This window comes from Periophthalmus magnuspinnatus, chromosome 23 (assembly GCF_009829125.3).
Source record: "Periophthalmus magnuspinnatus isolate fPerMag1 chromosome 23, fPerMag1.2.pri, whole genome shotgun sequence".
NCBI classification, from domain to species: domain Eukaryota; kingdom Metazoa; phylum Chordata; class Actinopteri; order Gobiiformes; family Gobiidae; genus Periophthalmus; species Periophthalmus magnuspinnatus.
This window is the reverse complement of record NC_047148.1, coordinates 18,688,659-18,702,745: the sequence shown is the minus strand read 5'-3', so window position 1 is coordinate 18,702,745 and position 14,087 is coordinate 18,688,659. Positions and strand designations below refer to the sequence as shown.

The window sequence follows — 14,087 nt, the reverse complement described above, 5'->3', positions numbered from 1 at the left end:
CATTTGACCTTCTCCCCAATGACCTGCTCCTATGGCTGCTCAAAAGGAAACTGATGTAGTGGAAGCCTTCAGTGATAGGCCTGCCTCACAAAAGAATTCAGTTCTCTCAATGTACAAATGGATACTTTTATGTAATATGGCACAGTTAGGTGACTGAAGGCTTTGAGGAAGATGGTAACAGTTTGCAAAGGCACAAGTCTGTGCACGGTTGCATTAATGGTGTAAAATGTACTGCCCCTTTCCTCAAACTGTAGTTGCCCCAAATAGTAATGCAGTAGAAGCATAATGCAACTTTTCTGGTGGTGGGAACGCTATCTGCCTGCTTTCACTTTATTACTTTGCACAGTATTAAGCATATTGCAGCAGGTGACAAACCCCCACTAGAAAAGTTGTGCTGTGCTCTTTTCTCCATGCAGCTTCTTTTAACAAGATCAATAATCTGAAACTAATCTTTCCCCCAGTCATGCGTAACATAGCCATCTAGGTCACTATGCTTTGTCTTGCACTCACCTCAGCCCCAGCTTTATATCCTAATGGAAATGATAACACAGTTTTCAGATATTTCTGTTCAAAATAAGATGCCCTTCACACTCCTTACGAAATATGGCTGAATATTAAGTAGAAGGTGCACTTGAGGAGAGATTATATTTAGCCTTTTTGTTCTACAAAAATAATCTTCTATAGCTCCTTCACAAAAACATCACAGCTCATAAAACTATTTTTCCTGTGATATAAAGAGACTACGTGCAGAAGAACCATGGGAACCTCTGAATGGGGGACGCAAGATGATTATTCACACATAGTGGCTGCATTAAAATATAGCATCTACAATGAGTTTGAAGTTATTTGTGAATGTGCCATTATGCATGTTGTACAGATGGAAGAGGGAGGGTATGTCTTTAAAGGAACTCTTATTCTTTGAAATCAGGACTTGGCCGACACAAGCAGATTTGAGTGTCCGTGTTCCAGGTTTGCCCAGAGAAGTTGTGGGAGGCAAAAGTGAAGCAGAGCGGCACTTCCTCTTCAGGAGGAAACAGGAAAAGGCTGGAAGAGTAAGATTCTGGAGTCTGCGCCCTCGGAACAATAAAAATCTCACTCTGACAGGAAGCGGACCTGCGTCAAGAGGCCTGACAGATTTTGGTAAAGGGCAGTAGCAGTGACCCCGGCGGGGCATTAAAAGGAGGACGTCTGTGCCACTTCATGTGGTCAAACTTTTTGATCTTGAACCCTGAAAAGACAGAAAGTGCTTTACCAAATAATCCCTCTATAAAAATGGTATTGCAGGGAAAGGCTCACCGGAGAAGCCTACTTTATACACTTTCATCTGCAAGTTCCTTTTTTGGAATTTATTCCCCTTTTAAACATGTGGGTTTACACAGTTTTTTGATGCCAAACTAAATTGTAACCACGTACATGGCATTGGCACTTTCCAAGCCAACAGTGAATAAATCAAAACATGATGCACCACTGCAAGACAATTACCAAAATTAGCCAAATTAACCAACTGGAAACATTTTAGGTTAAAATGTTTGATATGAGATGAAAATAATGGCCAAAAAGAAATCCAAAACAAAAGTGGTTAAATCACAATTGTGTTGTTGAAAAGTGAATTGATAAATATGTCTATTGTGTGCACTTTGCTGATTCACATATATGTGCAGTGTAATATTGCTATAGGGAGCACTGAGCAGCCAGGCAGGACATCCTGTTGTTCCCGCCTCCCTGTCACTGTCTGGGTTATTTACTTACTTTGGTCGTGTAATAACTGAAAACGGACGTATATTATCAAAACATAATTGACATGCTTTAGTTACATGTTCCTGTAACATTACCAGTTTGTATTTGTGTTAGCTTAGAAGTATGGAGAGATCAGAATGTGTTTCTAGGCCATTTTTTTCTTTATATTGTTTGCATTTTTCCATCCCAACAATGCCAAGATTCACTCCTTACAATAGAAATCAGATTAACAGAGAGAACAGATAAAGGAGAGATAACCCAATACTTAGATCTAATTATTGGTGTGTGTTTACATGCACATCTCAAATCTGATCACCCCAAACATCAGGTACATGCATCTGCTTAGTTATGAATTTTTAAAGGTGTCATTTTACACTTGTAATAGTTAAAATATTTCCCCCACATGCACAAGTAAGAACAATTAGGAAGAAATCAGATTAGTTACATGTGAACGTAGCCAGTGTTTGACCTTTCAATCGATATCCTGCAAATCCTGCCTAATAAGATTTGATTTGTTTTTGATATGTTCACGATCATCATAGTTACAGAATATGAAAAGGCTTATGTCAGCGCTAATGCACAGAGAAAAGCCAAACAGGGTGTAGCAGACATCAGCTGATAAGATTTTCAGACATGACTTAGGAATGAGAACACCCAGTCAAATTATAGGTGCAAGAGCCACAAACACTAACATTTGGTTCAACTTAGAATACTTTTAAATCCCTTTCTGTCACCATATTTTACAGCTGCATTTTAATAACACAGTGTATATTTCTTGCTGCTGTCACAATAGCAGTGTGACTTGATATAAGACACTGAGAGTCCCAGACAGCAGCCCTCAGAAACCTCACCCACCGCAGCATAGTAACTTGATCCTTGTTGATGTGGTGAAAATATGTGTTTGTATATGCTCAGAAACACAGCCTATTCCGAACATGCCATGCAGCTACATAATAAATGTAACAACAGTGAAAATAGTTTTGCTCTGTTTAGTTAGAAAGCCACAAAATACCAAGAGGGTGCTGTTACTTTCTCCTGAGGTCTTAATGATGGGTTCATTAAAAAAGTATCTCGCCGGGTAACTCAGTGCAGATGTTCTACTGTATGAGAAAGAAAGAAAAAAAATTCTGGAAGAAATTTATGTTCAACCACAATTGCAGAAGCCCTGTACAGTAATCTCAACATTGCAGCCATTTGATCTTGAGTCGGTCTTTGATTTTGTCCCCACAAAAACTCAAACTTCACCGCCGTTGACAGTCTAAGGTAGATATTGAGTATAATTGTTCAATACTGAGGCGTTTTTAGATGTAAATACCAACCTTTTTGGAATTTCACAGCTAAAATGTGACTCTAGTTAAGCTGTATCCTCAGTCGTACAAGAGCAGACAGTATTTCAGAATCTCTATCTTTTTAGCGTTGATGTACACAGCAATGCACCGGCTAATCATGACAGTTTTGGGAGCTCAATAAAGCCATTTCAGGTCAATTTATATTCCAAAAAGTCATGTGCGTTTTACCTGTCCCTTTATGACACATGCAATTACAAGTAAATACAGGATTCAGGTTGTCTGGTCATGGTTCGGGGATGCATTCAGAAAATATTACTTTTTGCATGTTATGGTGTTAGCTCCTTTGACCGCTGTGGCCAGACCCTTGATTGTGTAACGGCACACACAGAGAGGCAGGCACGGGATGTGAGCAGGGTGTGGTGTTACCTCTCACTCGTAATCCCAAATACTCACAGACAAACTGCATATACAAATGGATGGGCCTTAACGACAGAAAAAAATGATCATTTGCATGTGTGGCCTATGTTATATGCACAGTTTAAAATCCTTTGTCCGCTCTGTTTAATGAACTTGTTTTGCATTCCTTCACCTCCTGACAGGAACTACATTCCAGGTCTTGAAAATAGCGGCTGAAACAAAGACAGGAAGTGATGTGAGAACACTTCCTCTTCAGTCCCCTCAGAATTATCTCAATCCTGCAGACTGTCCCTACACTCCTCCCGCTGGACCACCGCTTTGAGACTCTTACGTGAAGTCTATAGAGCTAGAGCACATCGTCACAAAGGCAACAGCTCTTTTTATTCAAACATATTATTTCACTTGACCTTTAATAGAGCACATCCAGCAATATCCAGTGTCAAAACCAGCCTGGTTGTGATTAGGCTGCAGTTGGACCCACCTCCCAAGTCATTCATGTAAGATGTGTTGTCAATGAAAAGTGGAGGATACATCTAACGCATTTGTCAGTGCATTTTTTTTTTTTTTTTGTGCTTGATGTAATGAAAACCTGGTGTGACCTTTGACCTCAGATTCATATGGCATAGTGCTGCAGGGAATTAAGTTGGGTAAAAACAACATATCTTTGTCAGAACTCAAACTGGATTGTGCATGACTTGTTTACTTCTTGAAACGCTTGACTTTACCTCGCGTGTTTCAGACGTCATGATTCATTTCAATTTGACAAAGCTGGAAATGAGTTGGGTCAAGATTATGAAAGGCCATCCTATATTTCAAAGGTTCTGATTGGTGCATTTTGTGTCAGAACGGGGAAAGCATTGATCGTTATGAATGTTTTTGTCCAAGCTTTTTTCGTTTTGATTTGTTTTCTTTATTTGCTTCATTTTATATTTACATCTTAAACACTGAAATGGTCATGTGGGCCATACTTAAAGGGGAAAAGTTTGGAAGTTTGGTGACAGGAAAGTTCATTCAGCTCAATCTCCAGAAGCAGATCTTCCGCTCGAATGTTGCTTCCATGTGTTAGTACTACAATAATATGACTCACAAAGGGGCCGATAAAACAGTGGATGAACAGAACCCCTTCTGGGCCATGCAGCTAAGACATGGCATATGTGAATCACAAATCACTGATCACAGATTTGTCACAGGCGGAGGTTAGTTTGGTCTGTGGAGAATAAATACACTTTGTTGTCATTTCTCCAAGAGTTGTAAATTGGGTGGTTGAAAAAAAAAAAATGAAGCTCACGGTTAAAGCTTAAAGACCCCTGTTGCTATAGAAACAATCCTGGAATTTCTGAAGAATAATACTGACTGAAATTTCACTCACACTTCCACTTTTAACTGCACAATCCTTCATATTCCTGGAGTGTGTGGATAGCAGCTTTGAGAGGCTTTGAGAGTCTCGTTAAGCAAGTGCAAATATTCATTGTGTTAGGTCTTTCGGTGTTGACGGTAATATTTAAAAATAGTAGAACGTTATATTTGCGTTGATATTGTGCAGATCCCAAGCCAGGAGCAGTTTCTTTTTTGCATGTAGACGTTTTTTATGTCTTTACGTGGTAATCAATGTAATGTACACACTGCAAACAACCCCTAAGAGCCCCTACTGCAAGAAACCTTTTCGATGTATGATGTGTTTCGTGACGGAGCTGGTGATGTACAGGTTGTTAATGTGAGGCACTATGAGCTCCTAAACTGTGCACCCCCAAAGAAGCCTGGTTAAGTTCCCTTTTAACAGGTTTCCCCAGGCTCGTCCATCTTCTCCGAGAAGCTGTCAGTCTGTGCTCAGGGATTTATCAGCCTGAAGAATGAAGTAGCCTTTACATGAAAAGCCACAGTGTGAGACTATAACAAAACATAAGTTATATTATTTATTTTGTCATTATATAAGTTGTATTGTAAAGCTACAGCCTTGGCCTTTTGGGGAATTATAGCCCAAGCTTCAGCATTCTTGTTAGTACCACCCTTGAATTGTGCTCACCACTGCATCTCTAAACTAGTCCAGATCACTTCTCACTACTGTTCATTTAAAGATTTTCAAGTGCTCTACTTCATCTCTGGACTGAATAGGACTGCAGGGGCTGGGTGTTTTCAATAGGGCAGGTCCAGATGCTTCCAAAGATGTTTGATTATTGATCACATTCTCCAGCGGTGGCTCTTATCATCCTCCCATTCCAGTGACCGTCTGCACTGAATTACTCTCTCCTTTCCATCACTGATATATCTGTGTTTGGGCTGTCACGGGCCATAGACTAAAGAGGTAATAAAACCTGACAATAAGCCTTGAAAGTGACCGTTTAGGAATAAATGAGTGGGCTCTATGGTTAAAAAGGTTTGGTGAAGCCTTTTAACAGACTGAGGAGAATGTTGCAATTACACTCATATTTGCTTTGGTTTCGTGTAGGTCCTGTCTAGGGGCAGGACTCCGCAGAGATGCATGCGTGACTGTTCCAGATATATAATGATAAAATGATGTAGACTAATGGCCCAAGACATTTTTCTGCAAATTAAATTATTATTTTATGCATGGAAAATTCTTCCTTTTGGCCATCATGTTTATGGTCTGTTGTGGGTAGGATCAAACTGAGGATTCATGCAGTTGAAACAAACTTCACATAGAAGCAGATCTGACATAAAAAGAATATATTGGCGTAATATAATCCATAAATATATATTGTTTATTGTCTTGCCACCTGCAGAGTCTTCCTCCTTTCATTTATTTTGGATTTCCTTGTTTCATCGTTCACTTGGTTGGCAGGTCATCCTCAAACCCCCTTTAACAGCAGGGGTCAACAGATGGTAGATCTATCCAATATGGTCCTGTCTTGCATGAGTAAAAAGATGCTTAGGTTAGGTCAGGTTTGCTGGGACAGACACAATTTAAGTGTTCATTTAGTAAAGGAAAGAGGACTGAGTAAAACACAAGAACAGGGTCGCTGCTCACCTGACAGAAGACCACACACATCCTGCGAATAGAGAGACAAACAGTTCTACCTTCAGGGTCAGCACAGGTGTGTTTGTTTTCTCTGATCTTATTTCAGGTGTTCACTCTTCAAAATAAAACTATTTTACTTTCTACAGGTGCATATCATTATACTCTCAATTTGAAACTTTCTTTGATAATGTGACAGCCCAATCCAGGGGCGTCTGCAGGATTTTTTTTTTTCCCCTGGTTGACCCTTCGTTTCGTTGCTCTTCCTCAGTGCCTGTTTCCTCAGTGCTCTTCCCTCAGTCTCTCCTGCGCACTCAGTCTGCTCTCTTCCATCTTCCACCTGACGCACAGGGCTTTGGAGGTCCACGTTTCTCATCTGATGTCCGCAGCGTTTCATTTACTCCCCAAACTCTCCCAAAGAGCCGTTGTTCAGTGTCACGGTTTACTGAACAAGTTTACGTCACCTCCTCATGTTATGTTCAGGATTTCCCACTCTGCGCACAGGGAATTCAAAGATTTGATTTCACGTGGTGGGGATGACGTCCTGACAGTCCTGAAAGCATTGACTAAGATGAGGGACAGACAGAGAAAGGAGCAGGAGATGTAGACATAGTTTTTTTTTTTTTTTTTTTTTTTTTTGGATGTGCGCACTTGTTTTCTGGGTGATACTGGGAGAAGAAGGTGCTTTGTTTCAGAAGTCTCAAGCACGTTTAAAACAAGCCCGCGGTGGCACTGTCAGGTGAAAATGAGGAGAAAAGGAGTAGAAAAGGAGGAGAAAAGGAGAGCCAGTGAGTGTCTAGGTCCCCTGCGTACCCAATGTCAGAAACAGGCACTTTTACGCACGGCTCCATGCGTAATTTGGATGATCCATTTAGATTCAATGGGGATTTTCAAGGTACGCACAGTTTATACATTTGACTGCCACAATTTCATGAACACTGTTGAAGATGCATGTCTAAAATTGCTCTCTTGACTCTCTCTTGGCTCTCCTCCTTGTTGTTTCCTGGACTATGGAAAGTAATGTGTTTGTGTGTTTTATTTTCATTGATGTACAGATTCTGGATTCACAGCAGTGTAAACCTTATAAAGTTTATAGTACTGATACAGAGTTGTGGAGGACGTTACCTGTTCTCCCTCAGTTTGGTCTGCTGTGTGCAGGTCAGCTGTGGGGACACAGATCACCTGAAAGTGGAGGAGCGCAGCGGTTGTAGCAGTATGAAATCATTTCCTGCTTTAGTCTGAATATAGTAATGATTGTGAACAAAGGGGATGTTTTGGCCAACTACAGGGGCTCCACACACAATGGGGAACAGCACTGCGTGTTTAGGAGATGACGACAGGCATATAGCTACCTTTTCATCCACCTATGGTCTTTCCCTCATCTTAAAACACTGTGCAGTTTACAAACATAAGACAACGCAATCTATGTAAATGCATCATTTGTTATTGCACTCTATATCCAAGGTATTTTTCCCCCCAAACTTATCACCTAGGTTAAAATCCAAAGTTTAATATTTATTTTGCTGTTGAGTTAAACCGCAGAGAGCGCCATCTATAGGCTTTAAAGGCACAGTATGTAACTTTCCGGGAGGTTGCACGTTATTTGCATGATTCCGTAGAAATAAAACATTAAAATCATACTTCGGAACAGTTTTCATGCAGATAGCTGGGTTTGTGCCATTCTGTGGAAGATTACAGCTAAAACACTGCAGTGGAAATAAAGCCAGAGGAAGACAAATAAGAGTCAGGTCTGTGGAGATCCAAGCCCACTCGCGGTAAGGATGCATGCTTTCTACGTTTTTCAGTGAAATAAAAACAAGAAAAGCAATAATTATTTAAAAAAAAAAAGTGACGTGCTGTGGCTTTAAGTCAGTATGTGTTGATCCAGTTGAAAAGGGTTTACTTAAGGTTACAGTAACAGTGTCTGACAGAAATCATACATAAACATAATGCTAATTTACTGGCCTAATAGACTGTTTCCATTCCATTGCCTCATGTCCAGGCATGTACAGTGCTCAAAAGTTATTTTTCGGTGCCATCTAGTGGTAAAAACGTGGGAGAAGCTCTTAATTTTGCATTTAAATTGCTTGATAATGGGTTGGTAGAATGAGCCTATAAGCCTAGACTAGGGCCTGTCTAAAAGCCTTATGTCTTCCAGGCTCTGAGTTTTCTTTACTGGTCAGTGAGTGTTTTATGTGTTTTAAAATTGGTGGAAATCAGTGAAAAGCACGAAAAGCATCTGCATTTTAAACTCTTATTTTAAATACATCTATGTGAAGCATGTGAAGTAGTTTGTATCTTGGGATTTTTCAGAGTCTGTGCAAAGATAACGTTTATGTGGAGCGCCGCTGCTGTTCCACCTTTGGCTGTTCCACCTTTGGACTGAGCACGCACAGACGCACAGACTCACGCACAGACTCACGCACAGACGCACGGGGGGTCTTTCCTCACAGACTTCCTCGCAACAGATGTGTCCACCGTTTGAGTAGAGCCCGCTAACAACAACAAAAAAACATTACAAAAATGAAGAACAGGCGGAAACATGTCGTGCTGCTGTGGATGCTGGTGTGCTCTGGATTGGCTGAAGCTATCGAGCCCATAAGCACCAGCATCGCCGTGGGCATGGCTGCAGCTCTCACGGGCTTTTTGGCCACGTACCCCAATATTCTCTACTATTTCCACGAGCGCTGTCGACCGGAGTGGATTTCTTTCAACAAAACAGGTTGGTTTTCTACAAATGTGTGCTGCTATCACAAAGGATCATTGAGTTGAGCGTTTTATAACTCATCTGTTACCTTACTTACACACGACGAGCTACGTTTTAAAAGAAGCTGTTTGTTTTTATTCATAAGTAGTAGTTATAACGTTTTTTTTAACTGAAATATTCAGTTAGCTAAACTAGCCAAACTCCTGTGCGTCACGTGACCGGATGACGTTGACGTTGCGGAAGTTAGCGTTGGCCGTTAAGATTAGCATTTGTTAGCTACTGCAGCGTTATACTGTAATAATATATGTCTAAATAACTTGAATCCGATGTTACACCACCACGACGATGAAAATAGAACGTATATATCTGCTGTTTTGCGGTATTTTGTTCATCAGTGCACATGTAAACGCCTTTGACCCAATCACAAGCACAGTAGCAGTGGGAATTGGTGCTACACTTGGGGCTATTTATAAATACTTCCAGGAACGTTGCAATTCTAAATGGATTCACTTCAATTCTACGGGTAAGAAAGTCACAAACTAACTCAGGATAAAACAGGAATAGGGTAAAAATTCACGATCGTTTCTTGTTTTGTGTGCAGAGTTTGTTGTTTTAGTTAACATGATAATGGCTTCTTTATTCAACCATCACAACAGGGCACTAAGCGCTATTTACTTGTCCATTTTTCTTGTGTATTTTGCAGGTCTTGAATTGGACCTAGATAAAAAACTATTTGGGCAGCATATTGCATCGCGGATCATCACAAAAGCTGTAAATGGGTTTATGAACAACGATAACCCAAAGAAGCCCCTGGTTCTCTCACTACACGGATGGACTGGGACGGGAAAGAACTTTGTCAGTAAAATGATTGCAGAAAACTTCTACAAGGAGGGAATGCACAGCAGTTTTGTGCACGTTTTCACTTCTGAACTACATTTCCCACACGCTAGTCAAATCGAGACTTACAAGGTGTGCTAAATGGTTTTATCTATTTAGGTAAACATTACACAGATAAAATGTTAACCTTGATTTGTTTCGCCTTTAGTCTCAGCTACAGCAGTGGATCAAAGGCAATGTCACCAACTGTGCCCAGTCCATGTTTATTTTTGATGAGATGGATAAAATGCACCCCGGTTTGATTGACAGCATTAAGCCTTATCTGGATTATTATGACAAACTGGATGGAGTGTCCTATCGAAAAGCCATCTTTATCTTTCTCAGGTGCGTAGTTCAATGCAGTCTCCAGTTTTGGGAATGCACTTTTATCCCACTGACCCAATCGATCAAATGGGTCATTATATGAAAAGGTGCCGTAATACCTGTTCTTATTTCATAGCAATGCTGGCGGGGAGAGTATAATACAGACAGCACTAGATTTCTGGAAGGCTGGTCGGGACAGAGAAGATATTGGTCTTAGTGATCTGGAAACTGCACTCTCTTTATCTGTGTTCAATAACAAGAAAAGTAAGTAATCGGGCCTTTGTTGTTGTAAATGTCAGTACTTGTATATTATACTAATATTATCTTTTTGTTCAACCAGGTGGCCTGTGGCATACAAGTTTGATTGACAAGAACTTGGTGGACTTTTTTGTTCCTTTTCTTCCATTGGAATACAAGCATGTGGTTCAGTGCGCCATGGCTGAGATGGAAGCCAGAGATTTAAAACCAGACATGTCTATCGCAGTCCAAGTGGCTAGAGATTTACTTTACTTTCCCAAGACTGAGAGAGTGTTCTCAGTCACAGGCTGCAAGACAATAATTAGTAAACTGGACTACTATGTGTAATTGTCTTAGAGATGCCAAAAGTCACTACATGCACTTTTAAATGAGAGGCTTTCTGCCACAGCATCACAAGCTAGTGGAGGCTTCTGTCCATTGTGTTGAGGACAAGGGGTTTTGTCTAAATATTACTGAACCTTTTATGTCCTAAGTCTTTAAAGCTGATGAAAGAAGTGGCTCATTTAACAGAGGATCTGTATCTGGGTCACAGTTGCTTTAAGTCTTGCAGACAGCCTTGTTTTAAATGTTATGTCTTTTAGTTTACTGGAGGGGGGAGAAAAACCCCGTGTTCAATTTTTAAATCTACTGAATAGTTTTACACTGACTACTGACTCATTGGTAGTAACAGAAAAATTGTTGATAATTTTGTGTAAACATTTAAATGATTGGATTTGAATTACATTTTAAAGCTGATATTTTGTGACAACATTGATTTTAAAAGTCTGCATTTTACTCTTCTACACTTGTACTTTGTCTTTTTGATACAATTGCCATGTATGTAAAATGCTATTGGCCTTTTATACTGTTTTATACGAGAGGGGCCTTGAAAAATATTTTGTGGATGTTGATGTTAACAAGAACCTGTGATGTCCACAAATCAAAATAAATACAATTTAAAAAGTTGTGTTTGAGTTGAGTGCACGGGCAATGTTTGATTCTTGATTTAATGTTTTTTACTAGAGAGCATTTTATCTTGTAGAGCTCCTGCAGTTGTCATAATCCTGGCATGCACCCCCCCAAACCCCATACGGGCAGTGGTCGCGGTGCAGAATTCCCATAGTGACTAACCGTGTGGGGTACAATAAATCAACTTCTGAGTTTCAGAGATTGTGGGTTATTGTTACGCACTGGGATGCACACATTATCATGAGTAGATGAACGCTTGAGCCTTGTACCGGATTTACAAAACTCCAGATTAACAGAAGTGGATTTCTGATTTCTTTCTAATAAAGCCGAACATACTGTTTTATTTGGTTTTACTTGAGTGATTCAACTTTTGTCTCATTTGTCACGTGGATGCAGGGGCTCTATTAAATTATAAATTTGAGGTTAAATTGCTTCACATTCACATAGGTCAGATAACAGATCAGTCAAGACAAATTCTGAACTGCTACTGCAAAACAGATTAGTGTTCACATGCTTCTCATGCTAAAAAAAAATCTGCCATCAGTTTAAGATACCACAAATGCATCAGTGAGTTTATTTTAACAAAACATTCATCATCACATTTAAGTACTTTAATTGTGTGTTTCACACTTTTACTCTCCAAAGGCCAACAGTTTGTGGCTCCCTGTTGTTCTTCATGTTAACAAGCACCGATTGTATCTCATGAGTTGTTAGTCTTTGAGGTGGCTACTGACTTATACCAGCAGGACTGCATTAATGCAGCCATCATTCTCAGGGTTATTTGTCACCTGGGCATATTTACCTAGAAAAATGAAAAGATTACTGGAGCACAATATAACATAACCAAACAGATTTTATATCCGTATCATTTACTTTAAACAAAATACAATTATATATTATTATTGCATTATGGCTAGAGCAGTTTCATATGTAATAATAACTAATGGCACCTAAAGCTGTTAAAACAAATTCACACATTCACATTTATTTTAATGGCAACTTGCATGAAAATAAAAAAAAAAAAACTCACCCCAGACCACTTTTCCTCCTTGTGTTACTAATCCCAGCTCACTGACATTTACTTCTATGACTGTTCCTTTTGTGATAACTCCCAATGATGTGTAGAGAGGAGACGAGGGGTTCTTCTTTACACCAAGGATAGGAAGGCAGAATGTTGCTTTCAGCTCTGGGTGTGTGACGTGAGCCTTTTTAAAGCGCAGACCCTATAATGAAGAATGAGAATGTGAATACCAAATATGTTGATTTATTTTTTGTTGCAGTTTAACATATAAAATCTTACCATAGGTCTAATAAATCGCTCATACTTTGGTGGTTTACGTGTAAATCCATCACCAACAAAACACACTTTGGTGACCATTCTCTTCCATGCCTTTTTCTGTCTTTTTCCTGTTTTGATGACTTTGAGAACCTCCGTTTCTCCCTGTGCTCTTACTTTGGGCAAAGGAACTTCCCATTTGCCCTAAAGAGTTTATAAAACAACAGTTTAATCCAACTCACAAAAGATGATGAGAAATGATCTTAAATCAGTCAATACTCACAGCTTTTTCTTTTCTTTTCTGTTTGATCATGTTGGAAAGAACTTTAGCACGAGACTGTCCCTCTCTGTCAAGAAGGTAGGCAGGTACAGCACCTTCTGGAGTCTTATCATCATTTTTCTGCTTTGTCTTCCTCTGTTCATGCATTTTGATGCTGCAAAATATGATGTCAGTCAAGGCGAGATAGATTATGTTAATGCTTAGGGAATATATTGATTATGTTGGGTTTTTTTTTTTGTTTTTTTTACATACGTTTTCTTCATCTGGACCTTCTCAGCATGTCTCTGTTTGTGGTACAGTTTGGCCTTCAGACCTATAAGCTTCCTGGCTTTATGGGATCTTTCATGGGCTTCACGGCTCTCCTTCTTTCTTTTCTTCTCATGGTGGTCAAGGCGGTAACCGTGCCGTTTGCGGTGCAACTCAATGTGCTCGTTCTGGGGCTGTAAAAAAAGAAAATAAGCTATATTATGTCCAAGGGAGATACAATATACATCAAACTAAACAGATACACCACCAAAAAGTAGATTGTATAGTTTTGCCGCATTTACTACTGAAACCCATAAATATAAAAATCAGAGTACCCATTACTCAATAACATATGTCAAGCTGTGGACCATACCTGAGCAATTTGCAACAGTGACAAGGAAAAACAAACTTCAATAACCAATAATAACTTGTACCAATTTATTTGCAACCCAGGTCTTGAAGTGACAGTGGATATCAGAAACAAATATTACATTCAACAAAACACACAAAACGCGACACGTGAGCCACGCTAAACGCAACATGCTAACAACTTTAAACCATTCCAGTTACTGTATAAGGGAATAAAAATGTTAAAATCTCACCATTTTGATTTTAGCTTGATGTTACACTTTTTTTCTTGTTTAGTTTTTGGTGGCACTGGTGGATAAAGACGAAGTTTTATGTATTTTTGTAGGGGCTTGGGCTGTTCAGATGTTATTTTCCCGAAGCCAACAATTTAGAGGAAGTACGTCATC

The 14,087-nt window shown here is 39.6% G+C and overlaps 2 protein-coding genes across 3 annotated transcripts; one reads left to right on the top strand and one right to left on the bottom strand.

Annotated features, from left to right (window-relative positions):
- Positions 1–8,805: 8,805 nt before the first annotated feature.
- On the top strand, positions 8,806–11,539 carry tor1 (torsin family 1). 2 transcript variants are annotated; one of them, XM_033989392.2, is made up of 5 exons: positions 8,806–9,139; positions 9,828–10,093; positions 10,170–10,345; positions 10,461–10,588; positions 10,665–11,539. In XM_033989392.2, the coding sequence occupies exons 1-5, from the start codon at positions 8,941–8,943 to the stop codon at positions 10,907–10,909; spliced, it is 1,014 nt and encodes a 337-aa protein (XP_033845283.1). In that variant the 5' UTR covers positions 8,806–8,940; the 3' UTR covers positions 10,910–11,539. The 2 variants fall into 2 exon arrangements, with proteins under 2 accessions (XP_033845283.1, XP_033845284.1); XM_033989393.2 differs by lacking the exon at positions 8,806–9,139 and adding an exon at positions 9,349–9,647.
- A 535-nt stretch (positions 11,540–12,074) lies between these two features.
- nsa2 (NSA2 ribosome biogenesis homolog (S. cerevisiae)) lies at positions 12,075–14,082 on the bottom strand. Its single transcript, XM_033989395.2, has 6 exons — positions 13,935–14,082; positions 13,339–13,526; positions 13,090–13,240; positions 12,831–13,010; positions 12,561–12,753; positions 12,075–12,332 (listed from the first exon to the last, which is right to left on the bottom strand). The coding sequence occupies exons 1-6, from the start codon at positions 13,935–13,937 to the stop codon at positions 12,265–12,267; spliced, it is 783 nt and encodes a 260-aa protein (XP_033845286.1). The 5' UTR covers positions 13,938–14,082; the 3' UTR covers positions 12,075–12,264.
- Positions 14,083–14,087: the final 5 nt, after the last annotated feature.